The sequence below is a fragment of the Colius striatus genome, chromosome 3 (genome assembly GCF_028858725.1).
Source record: "Colius striatus isolate bColStr4 chromosome 3, bColStr4.1.hap1, whole genome shotgun sequence".
Taxonomy (NCBI): domain Eukaryota; kingdom Metazoa; phylum Chordata; class Aves; order Coliiformes; family Coliidae; genus Colius; species Colius striatus.
In genome coordinates, this window is record NC_084761.1 from 21,438,179 (window position 1) to 21,461,216 (window position 23,038).

Genomic DNA, 23,038 nt, shown 5'->3' on the forward strand with positions numbered 1-23,038 from the left:
CCCAGGGAGGGTGTGGAATCTCCTCTGAAGGACTTCATAACCCACTTGGATGTGTTCCTGTGCAACTTGATTGAGGTGAACCTGCTTTAGCAGGGGGAGTGGACTAGATGATCTCTGAAGGTCTCTTCCAACTTCTACCATTCTGTGATTGTATGAAAACATCCCCATGGCACCTCAGCACTGCATAAGAATGTCCCTTGGCCTTGTAGATTGAGGTGATGCACATGGGAACTCAATGCTGCACAAAATTATCCCCATTTACAAATCTGTTTTGGCCATGCTGGTGCCTGAGGTCTGGGCACCTCTCCGGAAGGGTAGGAATCAAATTTGTGGCACTCACCCCACCATCCTGGGTGCCAAAAGTGTGTCCCAGCACAGTAGCAAGCTAGGAAACACCCAGCTGGTCCCCCCGCCCCATTCCCCTCCTTCCCACCCATCTGCCTCTCAGGAACCACAGCAGGAGACAAGAGTGGTTGCAAAAGGGCTGTTTATTGCCTACAGAAGGAAATAAGAGTACAGAAGTAGGAAAGAACAAGCAGATATTTAGCTCTGTCCATCATGTGTGAGCAGCACCCCATCTCCATGGTGCAGAGTATGTGTGGGGAGGGGATTCTGCTTAAAAAAAATTAAAAGGGAAGAAAAAAAGCAACAATTCAGGTTTTTGAGGACCTCCCTCTGCTGAGCTGCCCTAAGGTTACAGCAAGGCAGGGCTGCTGAGCTCAGCCAGCGTTGTTGTTTTGTCTGGCCCCAGTCTGTGCCAGGGAGCAGGTCTTCCCCGTGCCTGGGTCCCTGCTCAATGAGAACTTGCTTTCTTGGTGAGTTATTGCCAGGGGAATTGCACTGTGGCATGGCCCTTTCTCCAAAACACAAGTTTTTTCAGGGAGTGCTTTCAAAGGATCCTCTTGAAAAAGCACCGGAGAGAGCTGGAGAGAAGGTGGCGTGTTTATTCTCTTGGGAAACGTGGGACAGAAGCTGCTCAGGTTTTGCTGCTCAGGTCTCAGCTGAAGGCCACTGCTCTTCTAAGTGTGGTGCAGAGGGCTGGTGGCAAAGCGTTGTGCCTGTGGAGCCTGCCCTGTCCTGGTGTTGGGGCTGGTGGAGAAGGCAGGTGAGGCAAATTCAGGGCCAAGGGGCCAGCAGCGGCTCCAGCTTCCGCAAGCTGCAGGATGCGTCCATCCAAGCACCCAGCACGCTTTCGATACAAAGCAGAGTTGCCATTTCCATAAAGCAAGATCCAAACACCCCTCAAATTGTCAGCCTAAGCATGCCCAAGAGTGACACTGCAGCTTCCTCCCATCTCCACATGCACCTCCATCTTTGAGGCGCCAGGACTTTGCAGTTGCAAAGGCAACACACAAGAAAGAAATCCAGCTTAAAAAAAACCCTGATACCCCAAAATAAACCACCGTGGGAATGGGGTGGGAGGGGGCTCCCATCACCGCTCCCCCAGCCTGTGAGTTGATGAATTAAGGGCATATTTAGCTGACGTGATGCACACAAACGCTTTTAATAGCCTGGAAAACAAACACACCATGTGATAATCAGAAATGGAAAACAAAGTCATGTAACATGTCACTTGCAAAGAAAAGCCACCCTGAGGGTTGGAGGCTTTTGGTTGGGTTGGGGTTTTTTTTTTTTGCTTTGGAACAAAGAACAATACAGACAAAAATAAATGCCTAAAGTGTAGGAACCATTTGACACAGAGGACAAGACCAAGTACCACCTTGCTCTGACCTTCACTGCTCCAAGGGTGAGGCTTTGCAACCTAAACATGCCATATGATTGCAGTGGGGGCAGGAAAAAAAGAGAAAGCTGTAGTGCTTGGCTTGCTTTACCAGCACTGATTAGACACCCTGAAGTACCAAAGTACCCCAGCATTTCCCTACCTTCATGCTTACTTTCAGATGGACTCTTAAGGAACTGTACACTTGAAATCCGTCACCCTCAAATGCAGCCAAACCAGCAAACTTTATCATCTCTTAAGACTTTTTGCAGAGTCATATTTTTCTTAGGATGAAGGAGTTCTCTAAAGGTGTTAATTTTGTCCCTGTTCAGAGAGCGGAATGCCTGTGCCTGCCTCACTGTCATGGTTTGACATGAAGCCATTTCTGGTAAGGGGGAAGGGGCTGTAAAGATGGCTGCTGTAAGAAGTTGCTCAAAACTCTCCCCAGCTCTGAGCCAGACCCACTGCTGGGGCTGAGCTAATTGGGTGCCTCCACAATCCCTTTTAATAAGCAGCAGCTGGAAGAAGAGGGTTCTTCCTGTTCCTTCTGGTTCTCTCCTTCTTTCTTTTTCTGGCTGGTGGTGGTGCAAAGAGTTGGGAGAGAAGCAACCATGTGGACCTCAAGGTCAGTGAGGGAAGAGAGGAGGTGTGCTAGAGCAGACACTTCCCTTGCATCTTGTGAAGAGGACTGGTGAAGCAGTGATTTGTTTGCATTCATCAGGGGCAGTGACTATGCCCAGAGGAGGCCATGTCCTGTGGGAGGGACCCTGTATCTGCAGAAGCTGCAACTGTGGGGATGAGCCCACACCAGAGAAGTTGGTTAAGGATTGTGTCCCAGGGGAGGGAGTCTGTATTGGAGCAGGGGAAGAATGACAGGAGTTGTTCTCATCTGAGAAGACAGAAGCAGCAGAGCCTATCTGTGAGAGACTGACCATATCTCCCATTCCCTGCCCCCATGAGCCGTTGAGAGGGGAGGAGGTAGAGATATCAGGAGTGGTGAGCTGGGCCCGGTAAGAAAGGAGGGATGGAGGAGGGAGATCTTAAAGGTTGTAATTTTCTCAGTCATCCTACTCTCTTTTTGCTTTTTGCTGTTTCTTGTAGGTAGTAGAATAAGCTTTCCTTACTTTCCTCTCTAAGTTGAGTACTGGAGTCTGTTTTGCCTGAACAGTAATTGGCAGCGAGCCCTCTCTGCTCTTGTCTCAACACACAATATCCTTGCTTATCTTTTTACTCCCATTTTGCTGGGGCCTCCACCATCCTAATGAGGATGGGGCTGAATGGAGGGCACTGAGCGAGACTGTCGTGGAGCTTCATTGCTGGCTGGGCAAAACCACAACACTCACCTGCTCTGGTTTTTGTCCCTGCTCACATTTCCTGGAAGAAAGGCAAATTCGTGGTTGATGCCAGTGCAAAGACTGGTCACAGAGGAAGATACTGTATCCCTTAGAGCTGTGTCTGGATCTAGAGTCTTATAATCTCCTTCTAAAATTGTTTTGAATATTAAAAGGGAGTTCTTGGCTGACGCTTGGCATAGACATTTAAGAGGTGAATGGTTTCCACTAGGTTCTCTTGGGATTTGTGCTGCCTTTGAACACTGAAGGGTAGGAACAGGAGGGCATATGACTGTACTTCTGTCATCTCAGAAGCACCTGCAGGTCACCAGATGCTTTTCCTCACTAAGAGATGGGGAGACTCAGCTAATAGTAGCCTCTATCAGAAAAACCTGAACTTCTCTGCATCTGGGGCTCATTTCTCTTCTGATCGTTGACACATGGAGTCCCCTGTTCCCCTGGGTAAAAACCCCTCCAAGACTCAGCACTTCATCTCCTTCTAGGACACACCAAATGAGGTAGGAGGGGCTTTTCAACAGGTGTGCTCAGTGCTGAAACCACACAGCTTCTGCAGCCAATATGAACTTCAAGTCTTGTATGCTGTTTGGCTTCCCACCAGGCAGTTTTGGTTGTGAAGAACACCCAGATGGACACCACACTTGTGTGGTAACCAAGCAGGACACAGAATCCTCCTGCTGTGTGCCAGGCAGGGATGTGCTTACATCAGTCATCTGCCCATACAAGAGGGTGAAGATCCTTCCTTTGGTTCAAAACAGGCCTTACATCTTCGTTACCATTACAAGAAGAATTATACAGAAGCCAGTAACAGAGGAATCATAACTGCATACAAAGCTGAGGTTGCTGCGGAGAGGACAACGGCTACTTGTGAGTAAATTCCCTTTTAAAGCAGTATGAGAGTGGTTATTGCATTTGTGTGGTGTTTCTAATGCAAACTGGTGACTTGGTTTGGATGGGAGTTTAGTTCCACTCTGCAATGCCGAATTTCATGCCAAAGGAAGGTTTTGATGTTAAAACTTGTGAGGGCATTGTGGAAAGGACGTAACTGCTGTTGTGCTGCTGGGTTTAAAACTGGTCTTAAGTAAGGAGTGGCAGATCCCTTCTAGTTCTTGCTCCCTACCAAGCAGTCATGAAAATTGTATTCCTGGTCTGGAATCTAAGTGTTTCCTCAACCAATCTCCTAAATTAACAGATAAACTCTGGATTTCAACGATTTCACTTTCCTGCTTCCCTCTTGCTGCCTGCCCAAGACCAACCCTAGAGGAAAAAAGGGGTATCAACCTTACAGGTCTCACATTCTTGCTCACTTTTTGTACCTCATGTCTCACAAGTCAGCTGTGGAAAGCCAGTTTCCAAAAACTCGATCCTGGGGATTAAGATGGAGCTGCAGATGCTCAGCACCTTTGAAAAGTGGGCCTTGGGGACTCAAGAGTATAAAGGAGGATTTAGGTGGGAGACTGTCAGCCATAGGCAGCGTTACCCAAACGCTGAAAATCACGGTACGTTTCCGAAAGCTGCGTTAGGTCACTGCAAGTGCTGCTGAAAAGGTTTATGGGTCAAAGGTTTTGGCTTTCTAGTTTATAAGACACAGAACAGCGAGGACTTGGGAATGCCGAGACCCTTCCTGGATGTTTCTGCAGACTAACCGGGGGTGGCTTCCAACAGCTTACTGACAAAATGAAGTATCTTCTCAACAAGTGCTAGAAAGGGATGACAAAAGCTTTTAAGGAAGGCAAATGGGAAGGAAAGCTGGTCTCAGGCCCCGTTGTGCCATACCTGACTTCAGTGTGTGGTAACCAAACCTTCACACTCCTTATGTGGAAATAAGGAAACAAAAATATTCAGCTACATTGTACAAAATTCTCTTTTTTTATATATATATACACACACACACACACGCAAAACCCCGTATCTAACAGATTCACCATACTGAATTTTAAAAAGTTGCTTGTAGGAAGGTGTTGGATTTTTTTTCTCTGCTTGCTTTAGGCAGTGCTGTTGCTTAGAAGTTGACATCAGGCACCAGTTTTGAAAGCGAACCAAGACAGTGAGAAGCAGTAAAGGGCTTAGAGCTTTTTCTTTCTTTCCCCAAGGCATTGTCTGTGCAACAAGCCAGGAGCCGAGGGTCAGTGATGGAGAGAACTGATGGATTCTCATCCATGTCTGCTTAGGGTTAGGGATATTTTGCTTCCTATTATTCCCTCTCCCCTAGAAACACCCTACTGCCAGCTTCCATCTGGGTTAAATGAAAATGAGTTGCCATCTGGACAGTGCATGTTTGCCAAGAGGGATCTTGTCCTGCACACGAGGCTGGCAGCTGCCTGCTCCCTGCTCCCTTTCTTTCCAGAGCAGAAAAATCTCTCCAGAAAGTGTTTCTGCTCATCTGCAAAAAAGCACAGTCCCCTTTACTGCTCCTGCTGAGAAAGTCAAAAAAACCCTAAAACCCAGAAGGAAAACGGGGATGGAGCCAGACGGATGGAAGGCAGGTAAACATGTCCCCAGTTATGTGCATCCACCAAAACGTAAGACTCTTGTTTAAAAAAACACAAAAAAACCAGAAGTTTTGTGCAATGTCTGTTAAATGACTTTTTGTTTTAAAGAACACATGGCCCAGAGCAATGGAAGGTCAGAAGTGCATTTCGCAGCAGAGAAAATCCAATGAACCACCTTCCTGCAACAGAACACTTCAACTGCTTAGAAACCAAAGGAAAGTCAAACGTAAGCAGGTTACAACGTCTGTCAGGGCTTTGTTTGTTTTCATCCCCATCCTCGCCCACCCCGATATTACAAAACATTGTCGTCTGTTTGTGTTTTTATTAATAAACAGGCTCCTCTGCAGTTCATGTACAATCACAGGCAAATTTTAAATTCCATTTTATACAAACATCTCAAAAAATATTGGGAGTGAAGTATGGTAGGAAATACTGCTCACGTTGCTAGCTAACACGTGTGGAGGAAGAGGAGGAGAAGGGTTGGTTAGTGCACAGCTCCAGGGCAGAGCACCCCTTCCTCCATTAAACAAAAAAGATACAGTAGCTCATGACAGAAAGGTAATGTCCAGAGAATTAAGTTTTTCATGCTATTCTACTTTCCAGTACTATACTTTCAAATTGCTTGTGCAAGGGCTAGGTGGCAAACGCTGAGGTATATTAAAAAAGGGATACCTGCACCTAGAGGAAAATCCATCTTTAGAAAGGGCTGCTTTTTTGGGTTTTTTTTTTTTTTGGTGCTGCACAAAGCAATTGCTGTTCAGGTATTCCAGCTTCCAATTTCTAGCAGACAGTAGATGATGCCCCAATTTTTAAATTATCCTTTTTTTTAGGCACTTCTTTTAAAAGGGAGTTGTAATTTCCTTGAACTGATTTTTTGAGTTGTGTCCCACCCCTCCCTTCCCTGTCCCCCAACCAGAGCCAGGGAACAGTTTCTACTCTAGGTCCAATCAATTTTTTTTTTTTTCTCCCCTTATGGATAATTTCCTATGTATAAAACAACAAAGGAAATGCTGAATTAAGGAACAGAGGAATGGCCCGACTTAGCAGTTTTGCAAGACAGAAGGTGGGTCCTTGGTATTTAAAACTAATCTCACAATTTAAATTTGACTTTTTTTTTAAGTATATGAATGAGACATAAATATAGGCTAGCAATCTGTTTAAAAATGTCATTCACATCATGGAAAACTTTTTCTTTTATTAAAAATATCACATTTTTGAGACTAGAAACAGTAAAGTGCATGAAAAGTTTAAAATAGAAATTCAAGAAAATCTTATAGCAGCAAAAAAGCAGAATAAAGAAAAACTTAAAAACACAGACACAACCTTTTCCTATCTCTGTGCCATTTTTTTGGGTCGTTTGGTTTTTTTTAAACATTAAGCAGCCAACCAATTTTTCAGAAAATTGCGTCATGTTTAACGCCTCTCCAGGCACAAGGTTTTGAACTGGCCACCTAAAGCATAAACAGGAAAAAAAACCCCCGATTTCCAACACATCCAAAGAACATTAACAGTTGGGAATGAACCAGCAGCTTTGGAATTCAACCCTGAACGACAACAGAAGACAAAGATTATTAAAACAAGTGTGACGGCTTATTTGGCAACTAGGGTCAGGAAAAGTAATTCAAGGAATGGCTGCGGCTACCGCTCGCTCCTTGGTGCAAAAAAGCAGCTCGAGAGCTGCTCCGTGCACTCTTCAGAGGCAGGGGAAAGGTCACGTCCAACAGCTTTTTCCTGTACCTTGAACTTAGGCAGTTAATCCCAAGCTTTAGAATAAATAGGGAACCTAGGGACAGATTTGCAAGTTCTGTTTTTCCCCAGAACCCAAACGCTCACGACTGTTCACCTCAAGTGCAGTTTCTCACCGTGCCTAAGCCCTGCTCCCAAGCTGCGCCGCTGCACGGCGTGTCGCCTCGCTTGCTGAGGCAGAGGCAGCTCTGTGGCACAGAGGTCCTTCTTGCCTATCTTGCACAGAAAGGACAGAGCTCTTCACAACTTGCATCTGCCAAGCAAGCGATCTACACGTGGCATTAAGTGCTGACCTGCACAGTCTCGGGAGATGTAGCTTTGCTGGAAAAATTGTTGTAAATGATGGTATGTCAGGAGAATTTAGACCTCAAACTGTATTGCAGATATTAAGCCATCTTTGGTTTTCTAATGTTAGTTAGATGAGGGGCAGGGCTACACTGCTAATGATTTATAGTCAGGTACTAAGTGCTTCGCTAACGTGCAAAATTTATTTCAGATGCAGAGTTCAGTCTCTGTTTTGGGTTCAAATGAAACAGTATTTCTAATATAGTTCCTACAAAACAAGCATTGCTATTTTGGTTTTTTTTCTTTGTCTTTAAAAGGTTGGCTCATTTTGCCACGTTCTGGAAAAAAGAATTATCTTGAAATATGTTAACAAGCAAGTTTGTAATCTGGTTTGTCCATTTCTAAGTGTAGCTTCCTACTGAAAAGAAAAAGCTTGCCAGTTTAAAAACAGGGAAAAAAAATTAAATTAAAAACCTGGAAAGGGAATAATACTTTGGTTCCAGCCCTAGTGCCAAATGATACCAATATGCACCAAAATGTGCAAAATCTCATATCAAACACATAAGGAAAGGAGCTTGAAGAAGCAGCTTAAGGTTGGCCATACTTCACTCCTATATACTTTGATTTACAACTGTACAGGTCCATAACAACAGGTCCTTGCCCTCAAAGGGGCAGGGCTCCACTACCTCCTGTTAGGCAAGTGCACACCGTTGACAAGAGGCAGGAGCGGAGGGTGGAGTTCGAGTTGTGTTAACAGTGAGAAGTGGTCTGAAGGGATGTGAGGGTGTGGACACCCAGTGATGTTGTTGTCAACCAGCCACTGAGGGTCCAAAGGCCCCAGGACACCAAGCACGTTCATGTGAGTGTTGGAATAGAAAATGTAGTCAATCACACCCTAGGGAGAAAGAGAAACACGACAGTGAGAACAGACCTCGCTTCTGGCAACCTCAACTCAGTTAAGGCTGAGATGAACGGACCTCAGCTTCCGGCTGCAGCTGGCAGAAAGAGGCACAGCGCTGGAATTAGGGTAAGGAACATCCGTTCTCACTTAAGTCACTGGCCGTAGCCAGGTGGGAAGCTTAAAAATGCCAACAAACCAAGGATTTGTGTGTGGTAGGAAAAATGTCCAGCAAGTGTGGGAACCAGTGATGAGGCACTTACAGAGGGAAAACCAACCAATGATCAGAAAATTTAGACAGCGTCCTGGGGAGACCAGGTCAATTTCAGAAAAATCACTGCTTACTTTGAAATCAAAAGTGTAATTGGTGTAAGGCATCAAGTTGTTTTCGTAGGCGCTCTTGAGCTGGAAGCCATGTGTAATTCTTCCTTCAGAAGCCCCGTTTTTTCCATTGCCACTGAAGTTCATGAGACACTCATTATAACGCAACTCCTTGAAGTCCTTGTGGTTGTCAGCTACTATGCCATTGCTTAAGTACTCCACTACACCTGTTTGCAAAGGAAAGGATTCAGGGAGTCGCTTTGAAATACAACATTCAGGGAACGTTGGCCTTGGAGGTAAACACTGAAACACCAATAAGACACTCCACGAGACTAGAGAAGAGCTTTCCACCTAAGAGGAAATCTACACAGCAGCTGTCTTGCCCGTGTCAGAGCTGTACGCACCTTTCTGACAGGCAGGCAGGGCACTGAGGATCTCCATGGGTTTTGACACCACTTTTTGAGGATCATAGTGAACGTGCACGTACTGTAGTACGCATGGGACGGTGTTAGGCAGCTTTTGTACATCTACCGGACGTACAGTATCAAATGTCATCGTTACTAAAGCAAACCCATCTCCTTAGAAAGTTTTCATGTTCTGAGCGCAAACTTGTGTCTTTCCTACTTACTACAGCTGCTCAAGGTGTGAACATTCATTTAATGATTTATTTAAGATCTACTGTGCTTTTCCACCTCTTTGTAGGTGTAACCAGCTTTTCTGGAGTGTACAACTCACGACAAAGAACAGTCCACTGAACCCGAGGACTTGCATTCCCTTCAGCCAGATTTCACAAGACAACTGTTACTCAGAAAGCTCTGATCCATACCTAGCTAGGAAGTGCAAACCGCCCCATTGCCCCCAGAGGAAAAGAGGATTGAAATGTTCCCAACGGTTCAAGTTAAAAAGCCAAAACCAGTCTTACCTGAATCAGGCAATGAGTTGAGATCCGCACACAGCACCAGAGGGATAGAGTTAGGATCTGCTGTTGGGCTGCCAGGCCTGCTTGAGGCTTTCTCCAGGATATTTTTCAGTTCTGAGACAAACATCATTGTCTGAATGAGTTTCACATCTGAGTATTCGGGGTCCCAGTGCATGTGGGCATTGGCCACTATAAGCAGCTGCTTGTCCACATGAAGCGATTTCATACCTGGATAAAGAAATACATTCTTATCAGTGAAAAGCTGGTGTGAATAGGGCAGATTCCCCCAGCTAGTAAAGACTCCAAGTCAGACACACCAGCAGATGACTGTCCTTTAATTGCTGGAAAAAACAGACATTACCTGCACTGCCTCTCCTTCCTATCTCAGCAGCATTTACATAATATTACATGACTAAATCTCTCCAATATGGGAAAGAAATAGCCAGCCTAACCTGATATTGTAACAGTTGCATTCCTTCTTTACCACTTAAGCTGTCACTGCCTGACCGTGTACTGCTATTCCATGTTCAAGGCACAAGGGAGGTTCCTGACTCTCAGCTGCCATGCAAATTGTTCCCCTGGGAAAAACTCAAACCTGCTTCAGTGAATGCAATGTGAACCTGGCTGCTGCAAAACACCACAGATGGTTTTACTATTTGAGAAGCAGTATTCTGTAAGATGGGGCATAAAGTCACAGGTAGCTGCAATGTAGAGATTCTCCTCCCCTGACGGGTTTCCTGGCAAGAAGCAATTATAAAAATGGATGCACAGACAGAGCAGAGTGGCAATTTTAAGGATGTTGAAATCATCTACTGCATCTGATCAAACTTAATGAGACTGTGACAGTCAGTCAGTAGAGCGGCATGAAAAGATACCAGATAATCTCATTCTTTCACATTGGTAGATTAGCACTGTCATGTAGTCACTGAGGGAGGATGGAAGGATTCGATCAAGGGGGAGAAAAAGAGTTGAAAAGAGAAGCTGAACATTACTGACAACTACCGGTAACAGCATATGCATGTAAACACACTGATCTTGGAAAAGCTTAATTCTCCAAGTAGAATTTAATGGAGTAAGTAAGCAGGGACAAAAGCTTGAAAGGAGAATGCTAAATGCTGGGCATGTGGCTGCAAGTACAACCACACCGGGAAATCATGTCACCTGTGTCCCGTCTTAGCCACCAATGGGCTGTAATTTCCCAAATAAACACAGGGAACGGTGTTTGCTCATCTGTGAGTATTTGGTTATCACTACCAATGGTAATAACACTATCTAGGTATAACTCATGTTCTCACTTGGGGCTGAATAATTGGTGAGAGAATCATGATCATACTCACTTGCTCCAAATAATTCTTTGTGCACCTCTAACACCACAGCAACTCCGATGTTGTCCTTCGTCATCACTCTGTTTAACATGGCCTCTGAGCCTTCGGAGTTAGCCATGGCCACCTGGTTGAACTCCACCGTGTGCTTCTGCACCAGCGTAAATCTGATCAAACAGAGAGAACTGCCTGTGAGCACGTGTGATGTACAGATACCTGCAAAGACACCGTTTCTACCTGCACCCCAGTCTATCATGGCCAAGGAGAGGGACATTTCTTTTGTCCTCTTCTTTTATAGAGGTAAAAAGAGTTCTAAGAAATAGTCCCCCCAGTCAGGACAGAGCTCTTGGTTTGGCAAGTGAGATACTCTAAGCGGAGACGAGACACCTGGGGTTTAGGAAGTGTTTACTTGTTTCAGCACAGCACTCTGAGAGGAATACTTAGAGCAACTCTCAGAGGTTATCGTACCTCCTCAGGAGTATTATAGGCAAAGAAAAAGAGACGGTAATTATAAGCTTGCCTTTTACTTTAGGCAAACGCAATATTAAAACCCAGCTTCTTTCAAGCCACTAGCTACCACCATTAGTTTTGTGAAATAGGCTTTTCCTTCCTTTCAAGCCTAAGCATGCCTCAAAACACCTTGCTTCAGGACAAACTGAAAGCTCCTTTGGGAAAAGTTTGGTTTGTTTTGTGCTCTAAACAATTTTTTATGAAGGTATCATTAGTCCTCTGCTTTCATCTGTGAGAGTCACAGAGTAATCACCAGTTCTCTGTTTACTCTTGTCAGTTTCAAGGTTTGAAAAGCATCAGTTGTTTTAACAGACCTTCTCTATTCAAAACCATTCCTGATCTGAAAGGCCTTGTTTTGGTTCTGGAAGCAGTGGAAACTCTGAAAGGGAGCAAAGGGTTTAGGAAGTTTCCATTCTAATTACTGAAAACTGTTCTGAGGGAATACTCAGAGCAACACTCAGTGTGGTACAACCCGTGAGCAGTTTACACAGACGAGAAGTGTGAATGCCAGCACCTCTCCTACATGCCAATAGCTTCATGCTTTTAAGCATAGCAGAACTTTTTGCATCAGCTATTCAATAACGTAATGTTTCCACTCATTAAAGCAGAGAATATTCTGTGATCCTTTGGCAGCAATACTTTTAATACCTGAAGATAACTCAGCACAGTTTATAGACCTTTAATCTCAGAAGGGTGGAACTTGTCAAGCAAGGCTTAAGTCTGTACAGGTGAGGTGTTTGTTAGTTCTGCCAAAAAATGTGCACACAAAGCATGTAAGTTTTTACTCATAACTAGCTCTACTGCAACTTCCATGTTGCTGAAGAGATATCTTTCTTTGTAGTCTGAAAGGAATGGAAGACCCCAGTTGCAACCAGAGCAGCAAAAGGGAAGGGAGGATCACTCTTTGTAGTGAACTTGAGCTTTTGTTTTACAGCACAGTATTTGGGTATCATGCATCCTGAGAGAGGAAAGTTTTCAGACTTAAATCAAGCTGGCTTTAATGTATTTTTCAAAAGCTGCTTCTGCCCCTTACTTTTCAGTTTTGAAGAATATTGCACAGCCATCCACATGCTTTTTCTCCTGCTCAGACATGATTTTGGCACGGGACTTGGGAGAAAAGAATCCATCATATCCTCGTTCTTTCAAAGCTGGCAGAAAAAGGGTGAAGTATTGCTCTGTTTCCACTTCCTGGAATTGAACACAAATGTCTTAGGCTAAAAAGTCAAGGAAACCCTTCCTATCGCTGTATAGTAACTTGGGCCTGCTTTGGCTTGCAGTCAGCAGCTCTCATGGAAGCAAAAAGCTTCTGTTTGCACAAATCCTGTCACTTTATAGATTAATGGCCTGCTGGAAACAGGTTTGCCTTCCTGGATATCCTGGAATCTCCTCAAAAGACAGGTGTATTTTGAATAGCTATAGATTACACCTGATATTTTTGACATCTGAATGCGGGTACTGTCCTAGGTGAAAACTTCTGAGGTCAACAGATATCCAGCAGCCATTAATATTTAACCTGGAGAACTCTTTCAAACAAGGGTCTCTTGCTGTTCTGTAACATTTTGTCTCCAAGAGGATTCTGGAGGTTTTCAGACCATAGTAACTACTCTCTTCTCATGCAACATTTTTGCCTACCAGAACTTGCTTTAAAAAGTTTAAAGTTCCACTGTTCTCAACACCGGCAATAAATTTGTAATAATACAGCAGGATACATGTGCCAATGACAACTGATGCTTAACTTCGACCCTGAGAGCCCCCATGTTTGTCAGTAAGAGTATTTTTGAGACTTCAATTTTACACCAAGCAGGAATGGACTAGGAACAACGAGATTTGGGGTTATAGTCTTCTACATTCTCCCCTTATGCAGTAAACCCTGTACATTCAGAGGGAAAGTATTTAGGATGCTTATCTGAGAGGGAAAAGATACAGATCTTCCAATGCAAATTACCTACTAATTTTATCTCTCTTTGTCTTGTTTCACAAAACACATGCCAATGGTGTAAGCAAGGAGCTGTACACACAGCTTGTATTGGTAAGGCCCAGAATTTGTTTAGCAAGCAGATAAATCTGGTGTTTTCGAGGGAGTGTTTCATTCTGAAAGTGGAAGTTAATGTTTTCTGTTTCTGATGGAAAATATAGTTGTTTTCTGATTACCTGAAGACTAATGATATCTGCATCACAGTTGACAATTTCTTCCATGATTCCTTTTTTTCTGTACTCCCAGTTGAGTGCCCAAGATGGGCAATAGCCATAGAGCTGCCGGGTGGCGTATTTATCGCACAATACGTTGTAACACATAACTGTGAATGAAGCTGAAAAGAAAGAAAGGAAGGGGAAGGTTATCAACCTCTGAAGATAACAAATGCTGAACTTATTCAAGCCAAAATACTAAATCTTACATGGTCTATTCTGGAGGTCCTACTGGACACAAGTCAGCGGGCTTATTCCACTGCTGAGCCCTGCTGAGCCAACTGAATGCTTCCTGAACAAAAATCAGCATTACTACCAAAACTGTGTTACATCATGTGCCTAAAAAGCAACGTAATCCCATTCTGCAGGTAATTCTTTATTCCCTTTGAGGATGGAGAAGATCTAAGGGTCAGAAACAATTAGGAACAGTCTCTCTCTGGATTTTGGAGGTAAGAAGAGGGAAAGGAGTAGCCATTTCAGTGATGGGAATCAAAACTCTGTGTTTATTGCATGAGATGCCTTGACACAGCAACTCCAGGCTTAAGTGACCTGGACAGTTACAAAGCAAATGCAAAACCAAGCTGCTAAAGAAGCTGTTATTGCATCACAATTTCACAGCAGCAGACAGAAACGCTGCTTTAGAATGTTTCATTTTGGGGCAATCTGATTCCAAACCATTTGTACAATTTTCCCAGCAACTGTATAACGTTCCTGTTTATATCAAATTGTATCTGTGTCTATCAAGCCTAAGGGTGAGAGAGATAACTGAGTGAAGGCAGAAAAGAGAAAGGAAGTTATAAATTAGCAAGTATCTAATACATTATGTGGTCATATTTTAAAAAAAAAAACAGGAGATGTCAGCATGCAGCTCATCAAATCGTTCAACTTGAAATACACTTCTTTCACACAAACTTCTCAACTCCTTTACATTTTACACCAAGAAAAAAAGATAGGTAAATGCAACATCCTAGCACCATGACACTGGAAAAGACAGCTCAGGGAAAGAAGTGAGGTTTTACTGTGAGGTTACCCCACAGCTGCATTTTTTTATACTCACAGTCAACGAAGATTTCTGTCGTTAGGTTTTTTTTGATTTTGTAACAACCAATTGGCTTGTTACAGTTTCTGCCATGAAATATTCCACAGCTCACTCAATTAAAACACTATGCTTTCTAATGACTTATGAATTCTGTTTCTGGGCAGGAATTTTGCTTTAAAAAATAAACCCCAAGTCTTTAAAACTCCACTGAGATACTGATTTGTAAGGGAGTTTGAAACAGAAATGCAGAACTTAAATGTTATGGTTGCTTAAAGGACTTTTGGCATTTTCTATTTCTTCCTTTTTTTTTCCTGGTTTGTTGTTCCTTAGTACAGAAAAAGTGACAGATGTTCGTAACTGCAACATCAGCTTGTCAAACATACAACTGAGTTACATTTTGGAAATTATCTTCAAAATGGTCTTTTAAAAGTACCATCTTCACACTCCTAAAGAGAAAAAAAGTAGGGAGGACTGCCCTTTATTCTTGCTGGTTACTCATCTGATCTTCTGCAAGAACAAATGGCATTCTTCTATATACAAGCTGATTGATGCTTTTGGAGGGCTACATTCAGGATATGCAGGGAAAGAAGAGCCACTGGATTTGTTCAGCCTGAAGGAACACTGCCTCTTGCACTTTATGAAAAGCAACAATAGAGGGCACTAAACTAACTTCAGTACCAGGCACTCCACATGTTTCCTCGCGGACGGGAACTTCTCTGTCTCAATTCAGGCAGCCTGTGCGTGGACAGGGCGTTTGCACACCACTATTTTACAGGTCTTATTGCTGAGAAATTTTTATTTTTTTAAAAAAGAAGCTCTTCTGCTTGGGCACCGGGCGCTGGAACTGTTATGAAAAAGCCTAACATGGGAAGGAAACGGCTGGCGTCCCATTCCAATTCCAAAAATGGTATTTATAGCACAGCCACATTAATTGTTTTAGTACAAATGAAGATAAATTGCTATTTTTAATTTGATCCATGTAAGGCAGAAGACTTCTCTCAAAATAAAGCCAAAGACAAATTTTTCAGCTCATCATTGTTTGGACATAGGAAACAATGATTTACCTGAGGGCAGAATTTGGTCTCGTTCTTTTAAAGTAATCCATGGCCTTGGAGGCAGCTGCTCTGGATGAACTGGAAAAAAAATTAAATCATTGTTTATATTTGTATGTTACAATTCCTAAGCCAAAAATGATAGCGGAACATTAATGTTCCACACTGTGACTTGCAATCCCAACTCCCCAAGACTTTTGATGCTCCAGGGGAGACAAAAATCATTTAAATGGCTAGCTGTAGTAACAGCAAATTTGTCAGTTGTCTTGCTTTCGATGTAGAAGTACCACCAAAATACTCCTGCCATACTGCTGAAGAAGGAGGGAGAAATTCTGTAGTGGTTCAGCCATCCTATATTTCCCTTCTCCAAGAATCTCACCCTATATCCATCCTTCCTGAAATGTTTTAACTTAATAGATATCAAGTGGCAAAACAGAAAGCTCAGTTACAGGACCATAGAACAGGATTTAAGTCAGATACTGGATATTTGCAATTGCTTTGGTATTTCTAGATCTAAATTTGACATTATGCTTGCAGTCAGATTATAATTTCTAGTGGAAAATATCAAAATGACTTCAGCAAGGAAGATTTTTCAGTGTTTCAGTAACTGAAGAGTTTAAAACAGAACAGTGGGAACAACTGGCTGTAACGTGGGGAAAGCTTAGAAAATATGTCAGCCTCTTCCACCGTGTGCATGTGCATGTTTGCGCGTACAACTATTTGACAAAAACACAAAAGCAGTTAGAAAACACTCTCCTTTCAGTGGTTTAGATTTGTGTTTTAGCAGTAAATATTGTCAGAAATGCATGCTTTTAAACCACTTCTGTCAATCAGATTTGTAAAGCTGTCACCTGCTAGATTGTCAAGCATGTAGTTCAGTAGCTTTCGAGTTCCATCTGGGTCCTGGTAGAGGCTGAGAATATCTTGTGATAAAGGATTGCCTGCCAACACATAAAACAACTGGGTGATTAGCTGCCCAACTTTCTTAAGGCTTGCCAAGCAAAGAAAATCTGCAATAATGAGAACAGACAAATTGACTCAGAAGATATTTAGGCTGCTTAACTTGAACTGTAGCATACCACGGTAACAGATGCTATAGAAATAGCTAGCACACACTGACTTTCTTCCTTCGACTTCCCTCAGTCAATAATACAGTAGGTTCAAGGTTTTCTTCACCTATCTACAGATTTGAAACAGGCTCACAAGGAAGTTTAATAGCATTAAAAAAAAGCATTGTTCATTTTTGCTACAAGCTTAATATCTCAAATCAACTGGAAGAAAATGTTGATGTAATACAGAAAGCTTTTGAGCCCAACCCCCTCAGTAATTTAAGAGTACTGCTAGGAATACTGAACTGTAAAGAACTCACCTTTCAAACCTAGGGTTTGTAGCTGGAAGAGCCGTCCAAGTTCATAAGGCAAAACCCGTAACAGATTGTTATTTAAAAGCAATTCCCTGCAGCAAATGCACAAACACTTTTGATGAGTATCACTTCAGAAGAAAACTCTTAGAGCACTATATGCCCCTCATCTTCAAAGATGACTCTTCTCACCCTGAATTTGTTTGTATTATGGAAAAGATATGCCAATCTTCCTATTTCAAAGCATGACCAAAATACTTTCATTAGGGAAGAAAAAGCCACCAAACCCCCAAAATGAAATCAGGAAGAATTTAAACAGCAGGCAATCACCAAGTCTCAAAGAGTGTTTCAGAGAAGACCATGCTTTCAGACATATATCTGTAGAGATTGGAAAAGAAGGGCCATAAACTCAGTATTAGAGTCTTGAATTTTAGTCTTGAATTTTACAGAATTATTTAAAATACAAGAATGGAAAGCAAAATAAAATTCTCCGTCCCAGTCCCAGAGCACAGATTTTTGAAAAGTCAACCAGAATAATTTCTCTCACCTGAGAGATACCATGTTTCCTAGTTCTGCTGGTAAACTTCTGAGTTTGTTGGATGATAGATCCAGGTAAACCAGATTATGAAGCTTGGCAATATCAGGTGGAATGCGAGTAAGATTATTGTCATTGAGGTGCAGAGTGGTCAAGTGTGTCAGCGACCAAAGTGATGTACTTAAGCTCCGCACTCTACCTAAAAAAGAAAAGCAAAAAACCCCACCCCTTCCATCAGATTTGTACTCTCAAATTGCATATATCACATATAAACTATGGGGGATGGCAGAATGTAGGATTTCCAGGGTGGAAGCCTTACCACTTTACTGGAACACTCTGGGATGCCTGCAGAAGATACCTTCATGTATCTTGTCTACCAGCAGACTTTGAATAATTATCTAACCCTCTCAGTTAAAAGAGTAGAGACAGATAGTTCTAGGGAAGCCAATGTGCCACCCAAAAACTGGCATCCGATTGAGTTGCTGTTTTAAATAAACTGGGCTGAATGTGACCCAGTCAAGCTTGAAGGCAACCTGGTAAGTCAGCTACTCCTCCTCCCCCAACCCAGAAAAACTGCCTTCACAAAAGGATTCCCTGTCTGAAAGCAATTCTGGGGCACCACCAACAATGCCAAACCAAAATTCAAAACCAAGTCAACTCACCCGAGATCTCTAATTCAGCCCAATGCGACTTCTTCCCATTGGCTACCTCTTCTGCTGACATGATGGTGTAAATTCTGCGAGGATCTGGAGGATCATATTTTTCCTTTGGCATCCCTGTTAGTCTGAAAGACCATTGCAACCGTTACCGTCTGCCACTTGACAACATTTCTTCAGTTCTAGCCCACCAGGAGATGACCTTCCCCAGTATCACTCCACAAAAACACACACCCTGGAGTTCATGTGCAATAAATATTATGCTGACATCAGCCTAACTGACCTCAGCACATGGAGGGAAGCAGGTGCTCAGACCTTTGGAGAATACGGGCCCCTAATGGAAAAGGGCATTTCTTCCTACACAGCTTGGGCTTCTGCAGCCATCCACAGTGTTACCTCGTACTGCCCCATGCAGACCTCTGGATTTCCTAGTTTATCCCATGGACCCATGTAATCACTGAGTTATTTGCCAGGTGCAGAAACTGCAGACAAGGTGACAGCACACGGATTGCTCCCTCCTGGAGTTTTCACAAGGAAGCAATGATTGAAGGGAAGGCTCTTCTCTTTGTTTTTACAGAAATTATTTTCAAAATACAAAGTCCCACTTTTGCACTCCACTTATATAAGACTTGAAATTGCAGTCTGAAGTGGAATTAACTCAACTTCTCCATTGAGTTTCAATTTCTCCTAGTTTTTCTGTTTTGCACTTTTCAATGCTCAGTATCAGTCAAGACCTTTTAACTCCTTATGGCCTAGAATACATAAAGGGAGCTCAGGTAAAATTTTCATTAGCGTACAGGGCTTCAGCCCAGTCCAAAACTTGAGTATCAGATGCACTCATGTCTTAAGGATGAGCTTGCACACACACAAACTCAACTGATCTAATTTTCCAGATCCTTGTCAGAAGAGAGCTCCAATGTCTTGTTCAAAAATCATACACTTTCCAGATGACACAGGGAGAAGTTTCCTTCTCTAGCTTCCCAAACCGTTGTGCTGAGAAAGGCTTGGGAGGGGGGAAAGGGGTTGTTTGGTTTAAAACCATATGGTTAAGCTGAATTTGCTGTTCACTGGTCTCTTTGTCCCCGGACATACAAAATACACAAACCTTGATTTTATACAAATCCAAAGCAGCTGGTCTACAGCATGCATTTTCCCCTCATACATACATCTCTACCACAACTGGCTGCAATAGCTCTGAAGCTCTTATAACAACTCTAACTCATATGGTTTGCTGAACTAACAAAAGAGAAAACTCTGATGAATATGAGACTAGTTCAGGTGGCTTTTTTCAGGTAGTCTAACTAAAAGATCATGTCCCCTTTATGAGCTTGAAGGACTGTAGTTCTTTCCAGCTGGTGCAGATAGCCAGAACAGTGTTCCAGCACTGCACAGGAGCAGGAGTTGCCACGGCTGTTCCCTGTGAAGGGTCTCAGTTACAGGTCTGGTGCTTCCTTCCCGATGAACGCCCAAGGAAATTCCATTCACGTTGAACTAAGGCTCCCTGCTGCAAGCACAGGGCAGATGCAAGCCCCAGGTCTAATTATAGCCAACTTCTATTTACAGGTGAAGTCACACGGCAAGGAAAGCCTACAGGGTTAGAGGATTCTGCGCTCATGCTGCTCAGCTGTAGCAATTCAATTCCAAGCAATGAATGAAATGAATTACTTAAGGACACAGAATTAGACCTGAAATCCTTCAGTACTTGCTTCAGAACCCCAAAATCAGGAATGGTACTTCCTGCCACAAACAGAGTTACAGGCTATACCTTGGGAGGGCTAAATCTCCAGTGCTGGATTTATCTTCACTGTAAAATACATTCACATGCAGAAGCAAAGAGAAGCCTCAGCCCCACGAACAGATTCCTCACAGTCCCTGCTGCAAGCCACAGGAGCCCTATTTCACCTTTTCTCCCAGACACCCTTGCCTTTAAATGCATATGAAACTAATTCACATTCCAGTGAGGCTGGACAGGGCTCTTGGACTTTGCCAGATCTCTGGAACAGCCCAGAGACATCCAGCAGAGCCGTGAATCGCTGCTGAGGCCGGGGGGGGCCCAGCACCTGACCACTGGGAGAGCTTGCAAGCCCTGGCAGCTGCTGAGAGCATAGTCTCAGTCCTAGTGCCCATGAGGAAACACATTGCCATGCTGCTGCACATTGTATTAAAGCCTAATTGCCTCAAGTAGCACCCAGTATATTCTCTAGCATGCTACTCAATACAGATTTTACAAGATATATGCTCAACTCAAGCCCACCACCCCAGTATTGCAGACACAGCACAAACGGAGTGAGCCTGTCTGCCAAAAGCAGCAACCCAGTTTTGCAGCAAGTACAACTGCCACATTACTGTCACAGAGTTTTCCTACAACAGTCCTTTAATAGAAAATCAGATTTTATTATCTGAAAATAAAGCAGAATACCAACAAAGGATTAGGGGTTTATGGCAGAGGGCAGGGTTTTTTGATCTTTAAATCTTAATCACTAAACATTTGAAATGACAGAGGATAAGTCTCATTTTGCTCTTTGAGTTGTCACATCTTAAAACAGTCCACACTTCTATCACATCTGGACCTAGGACATCACAAACTTGGCTGTCTAATACTCTGCATCAGCATTTGGGTGAGTGCTCTGTGAAACATACTGTGCGTACCAGGTCTTTACATTCTTGTTTTCTACAGCATAATGTTACAGTAATATCAGATCTAGGCAGATTTACATGTCAGTTTCCAGATACTGAAACTCCTTGCTGCCCTGTCTACTGCTGGCAAAAGCTTTGGCCATGGTTGCTTCCTATGTGCTTCTCAAGGTCCATTTCCAGCTAAAAAAGCAAGCAGGAAATTATTTTTATTTCTGCTTGCTATTTCATCGCAAGCCAGACACAGATGGCTAACAGCTCAGGAGGGCTCAGTCCAGGGATTCAAAGGCCTGAAGTGGCAGCGGTCTTCTCCAGCTGCTGAGGAGTGAGGCTTACTGTTCCCACTGCCAGATCCCAGCAGCTTCACCCCTTGCAACAGGGCAGAAGTTGGACAAATATCCTGGGGTCTGGTGATGAAGTCTCTAAAACCCCAATGGTTAGGCCATTGAGTCACCCCATAGTCGTCCACACCCGCCCGCAAGCCAGGAGATGACCACTGACCGGGTGACACCATCAAAACCCTTCAGAATTACAGTTTCCTCCTTGGAAGGGAACCCAATTAAATTATGGTGAAATATTGCTCATTAGAAGAAGTGCTCTAACAATTTAAAGCAATTTGCGGCAGTCAGAGGCCCTCCAATGAAATGAGCCTTGAACTGCCAGTCAAACGACACACACATTTTTCATACATTAGTCACTTTCATATTATTTTGAAATACTGGTGAGTCAAACAAGCATCAGTGTAATTTCCACAGTTACAGAAAAAGGAAAACAAACCTAAATCAGTTGGTTTTTTTCCTTCTGCGTAAAAGCAACGTTGAGCAAGACTTAAAAGCCACCAGATGTATTTTTTTTTAAGCAAAAATGAATTCTGCCCAACTCCTCTCATTCTCATCTCCTCCTCTGCTTGTCCTGGAATTAAACCAATATCCAAAAATCCCAACCTATTTTTGCTTGGTCTTTAGGGAGCTACACTGAGTTCCCTGATTCAGTCAACCCCAAACCTGGATGCATATTAGTGCTGTTGCAAGGAACAAAGCAGGAAGACCCAGCCAGAGACGTGGGAACTGAAGTAGTACTGATTTAGGTCAGCCTGAGCTGCTGCAGAGTTGCACCCTGTGGGTTCAAGCAAAGCCTTTGCTAAAACTCAGTTAAATATGCAGAATATGTGGACTCAGTTTCTTTACTTTTTAATTGTGACTCCCCCAAAAAAATTCTTGATGCCTTTTCTATTAAAGAGTTCCCCTGGAAAATGTTGATGCTATTAAAACTTGCCCTCCACTACAAATAAAACCTTCATATAAGAACATCAGTGCATTAGCAAGAACTGAATTTATGCTCTGAACAAACTCCAAAATCTGGGGATTCCTAACCATATCATGCTTATGCACTAACTCTTTGGCTATTAAGTCCATCCTCGAAAGCCTAGAGATGGCTGGCACAGCAGAGTTACTCAGCTGAAACCTTAAATATGGTCCCAGGTGAGCTTAAGTAGTTCTAGCCCAGCTGCATATCAGAAGGACTAGGGTAAGATTACTTGGTTTGGAAGTGTTGCAGGCAGTTGATCTGGAGCTGGCTTTTAAAAACCTACTTATTTATTTATTTATATTATTTGCTGCTTTTTGTATATGGGGCTCACTGACTATCAACTAAAGCCTCAAAAAGGAATAATGTAGCAGTACTGAAAATGTGAAGTGTGTCAAAGAAGAAAGTCCTGAGCTACTGGGCTGTACCACAGGCTTTTGCTCTGAAGACATCAGTTTTAGGCACCAAACAACAGGAGCTTCTTGCACTCACAGTTTCAAGAAACCAGGTAACAACTGAAAAGAGCACTGCTCTTCTGTACAAAACTAAGAGCTTTCCAAATTGTACAAGTGTGGAGAAAAGAGATAGAGAGGATGTGGTTAGCAGTATGAAATAAAAGACTGTGATTTTTTCTTAGGGAGAAGCTGAAATCAGCCCTAAAAATTGTATTAACATAAAACAAACAAACAGAAAGGGACTCTGCTAGCG

The 23,038-nt window shown here is 43.0% G+C and overlaps 1 protein-coding gene across 2 annotated transcripts in view; it reads right to left on the reverse strand.

The window, feature by feature from the left end:
• Nucleotides 1–470: 470 nt before the first annotated feature.
• CNOT6L (CCR4-NOT transcription complex subunit 6 like) overlaps nucleotides 471–23,038 on the reverse strand; it is a 37,330-nt gene continuing 14,762 nt past the window's right edge. For both annotated transcript variants that reach the window (XM_061994369.1, XM_061994367.1), the window contains exons 2-12: nucleotides 18,398–18,519; nucleotides 17,748–17,934; nucleotides 17,210–17,295; nucleotides 16,692–16,781; nucleotides 15,853–15,921; nucleotides 13,714–13,871; nucleotides 12,596–12,750; nucleotides 11,068–11,219; nucleotides 9,734–9,958; nucleotides 8,836–9,038; nucleotides 471–8,487 (exon numbers count right to left, since the gene is read on the reverse strand). In XM_061994369.1, coding sequence (XP_061850353.1) covers nucleotides 8,275–8,487; nucleotides 8,836–9,038; nucleotides 9,734–9,958; nucleotides 11,068–11,219; nucleotides 12,596–12,750; nucleotides 13,714–13,871; nucleotides 15,853–15,921; nucleotides 16,692–16,781; nucleotides 17,210–17,295; nucleotides 17,748–17,934; nucleotides 18,398–18,509 — 1,650 coding nt within the window. In that variant the 5' untranslated portion in view covers nucleotides 18,510–18,519 and the 3' untranslated portion in view covers nucleotides 471–8,274. The remainder of the gene's footprint in view (nucleotides 8,488–8,835; nucleotides 9,039–9,733; nucleotides 9,959–11,067; nucleotides 11,220–12,595; nucleotides 12,751–13,713; nucleotides 13,872–15,852; nucleotides 15,922–16,691; nucleotides 16,782–17,209; nucleotides 17,296–17,747; nucleotides 17,935–18,397; nucleotides 18,520–23,038) is intronic.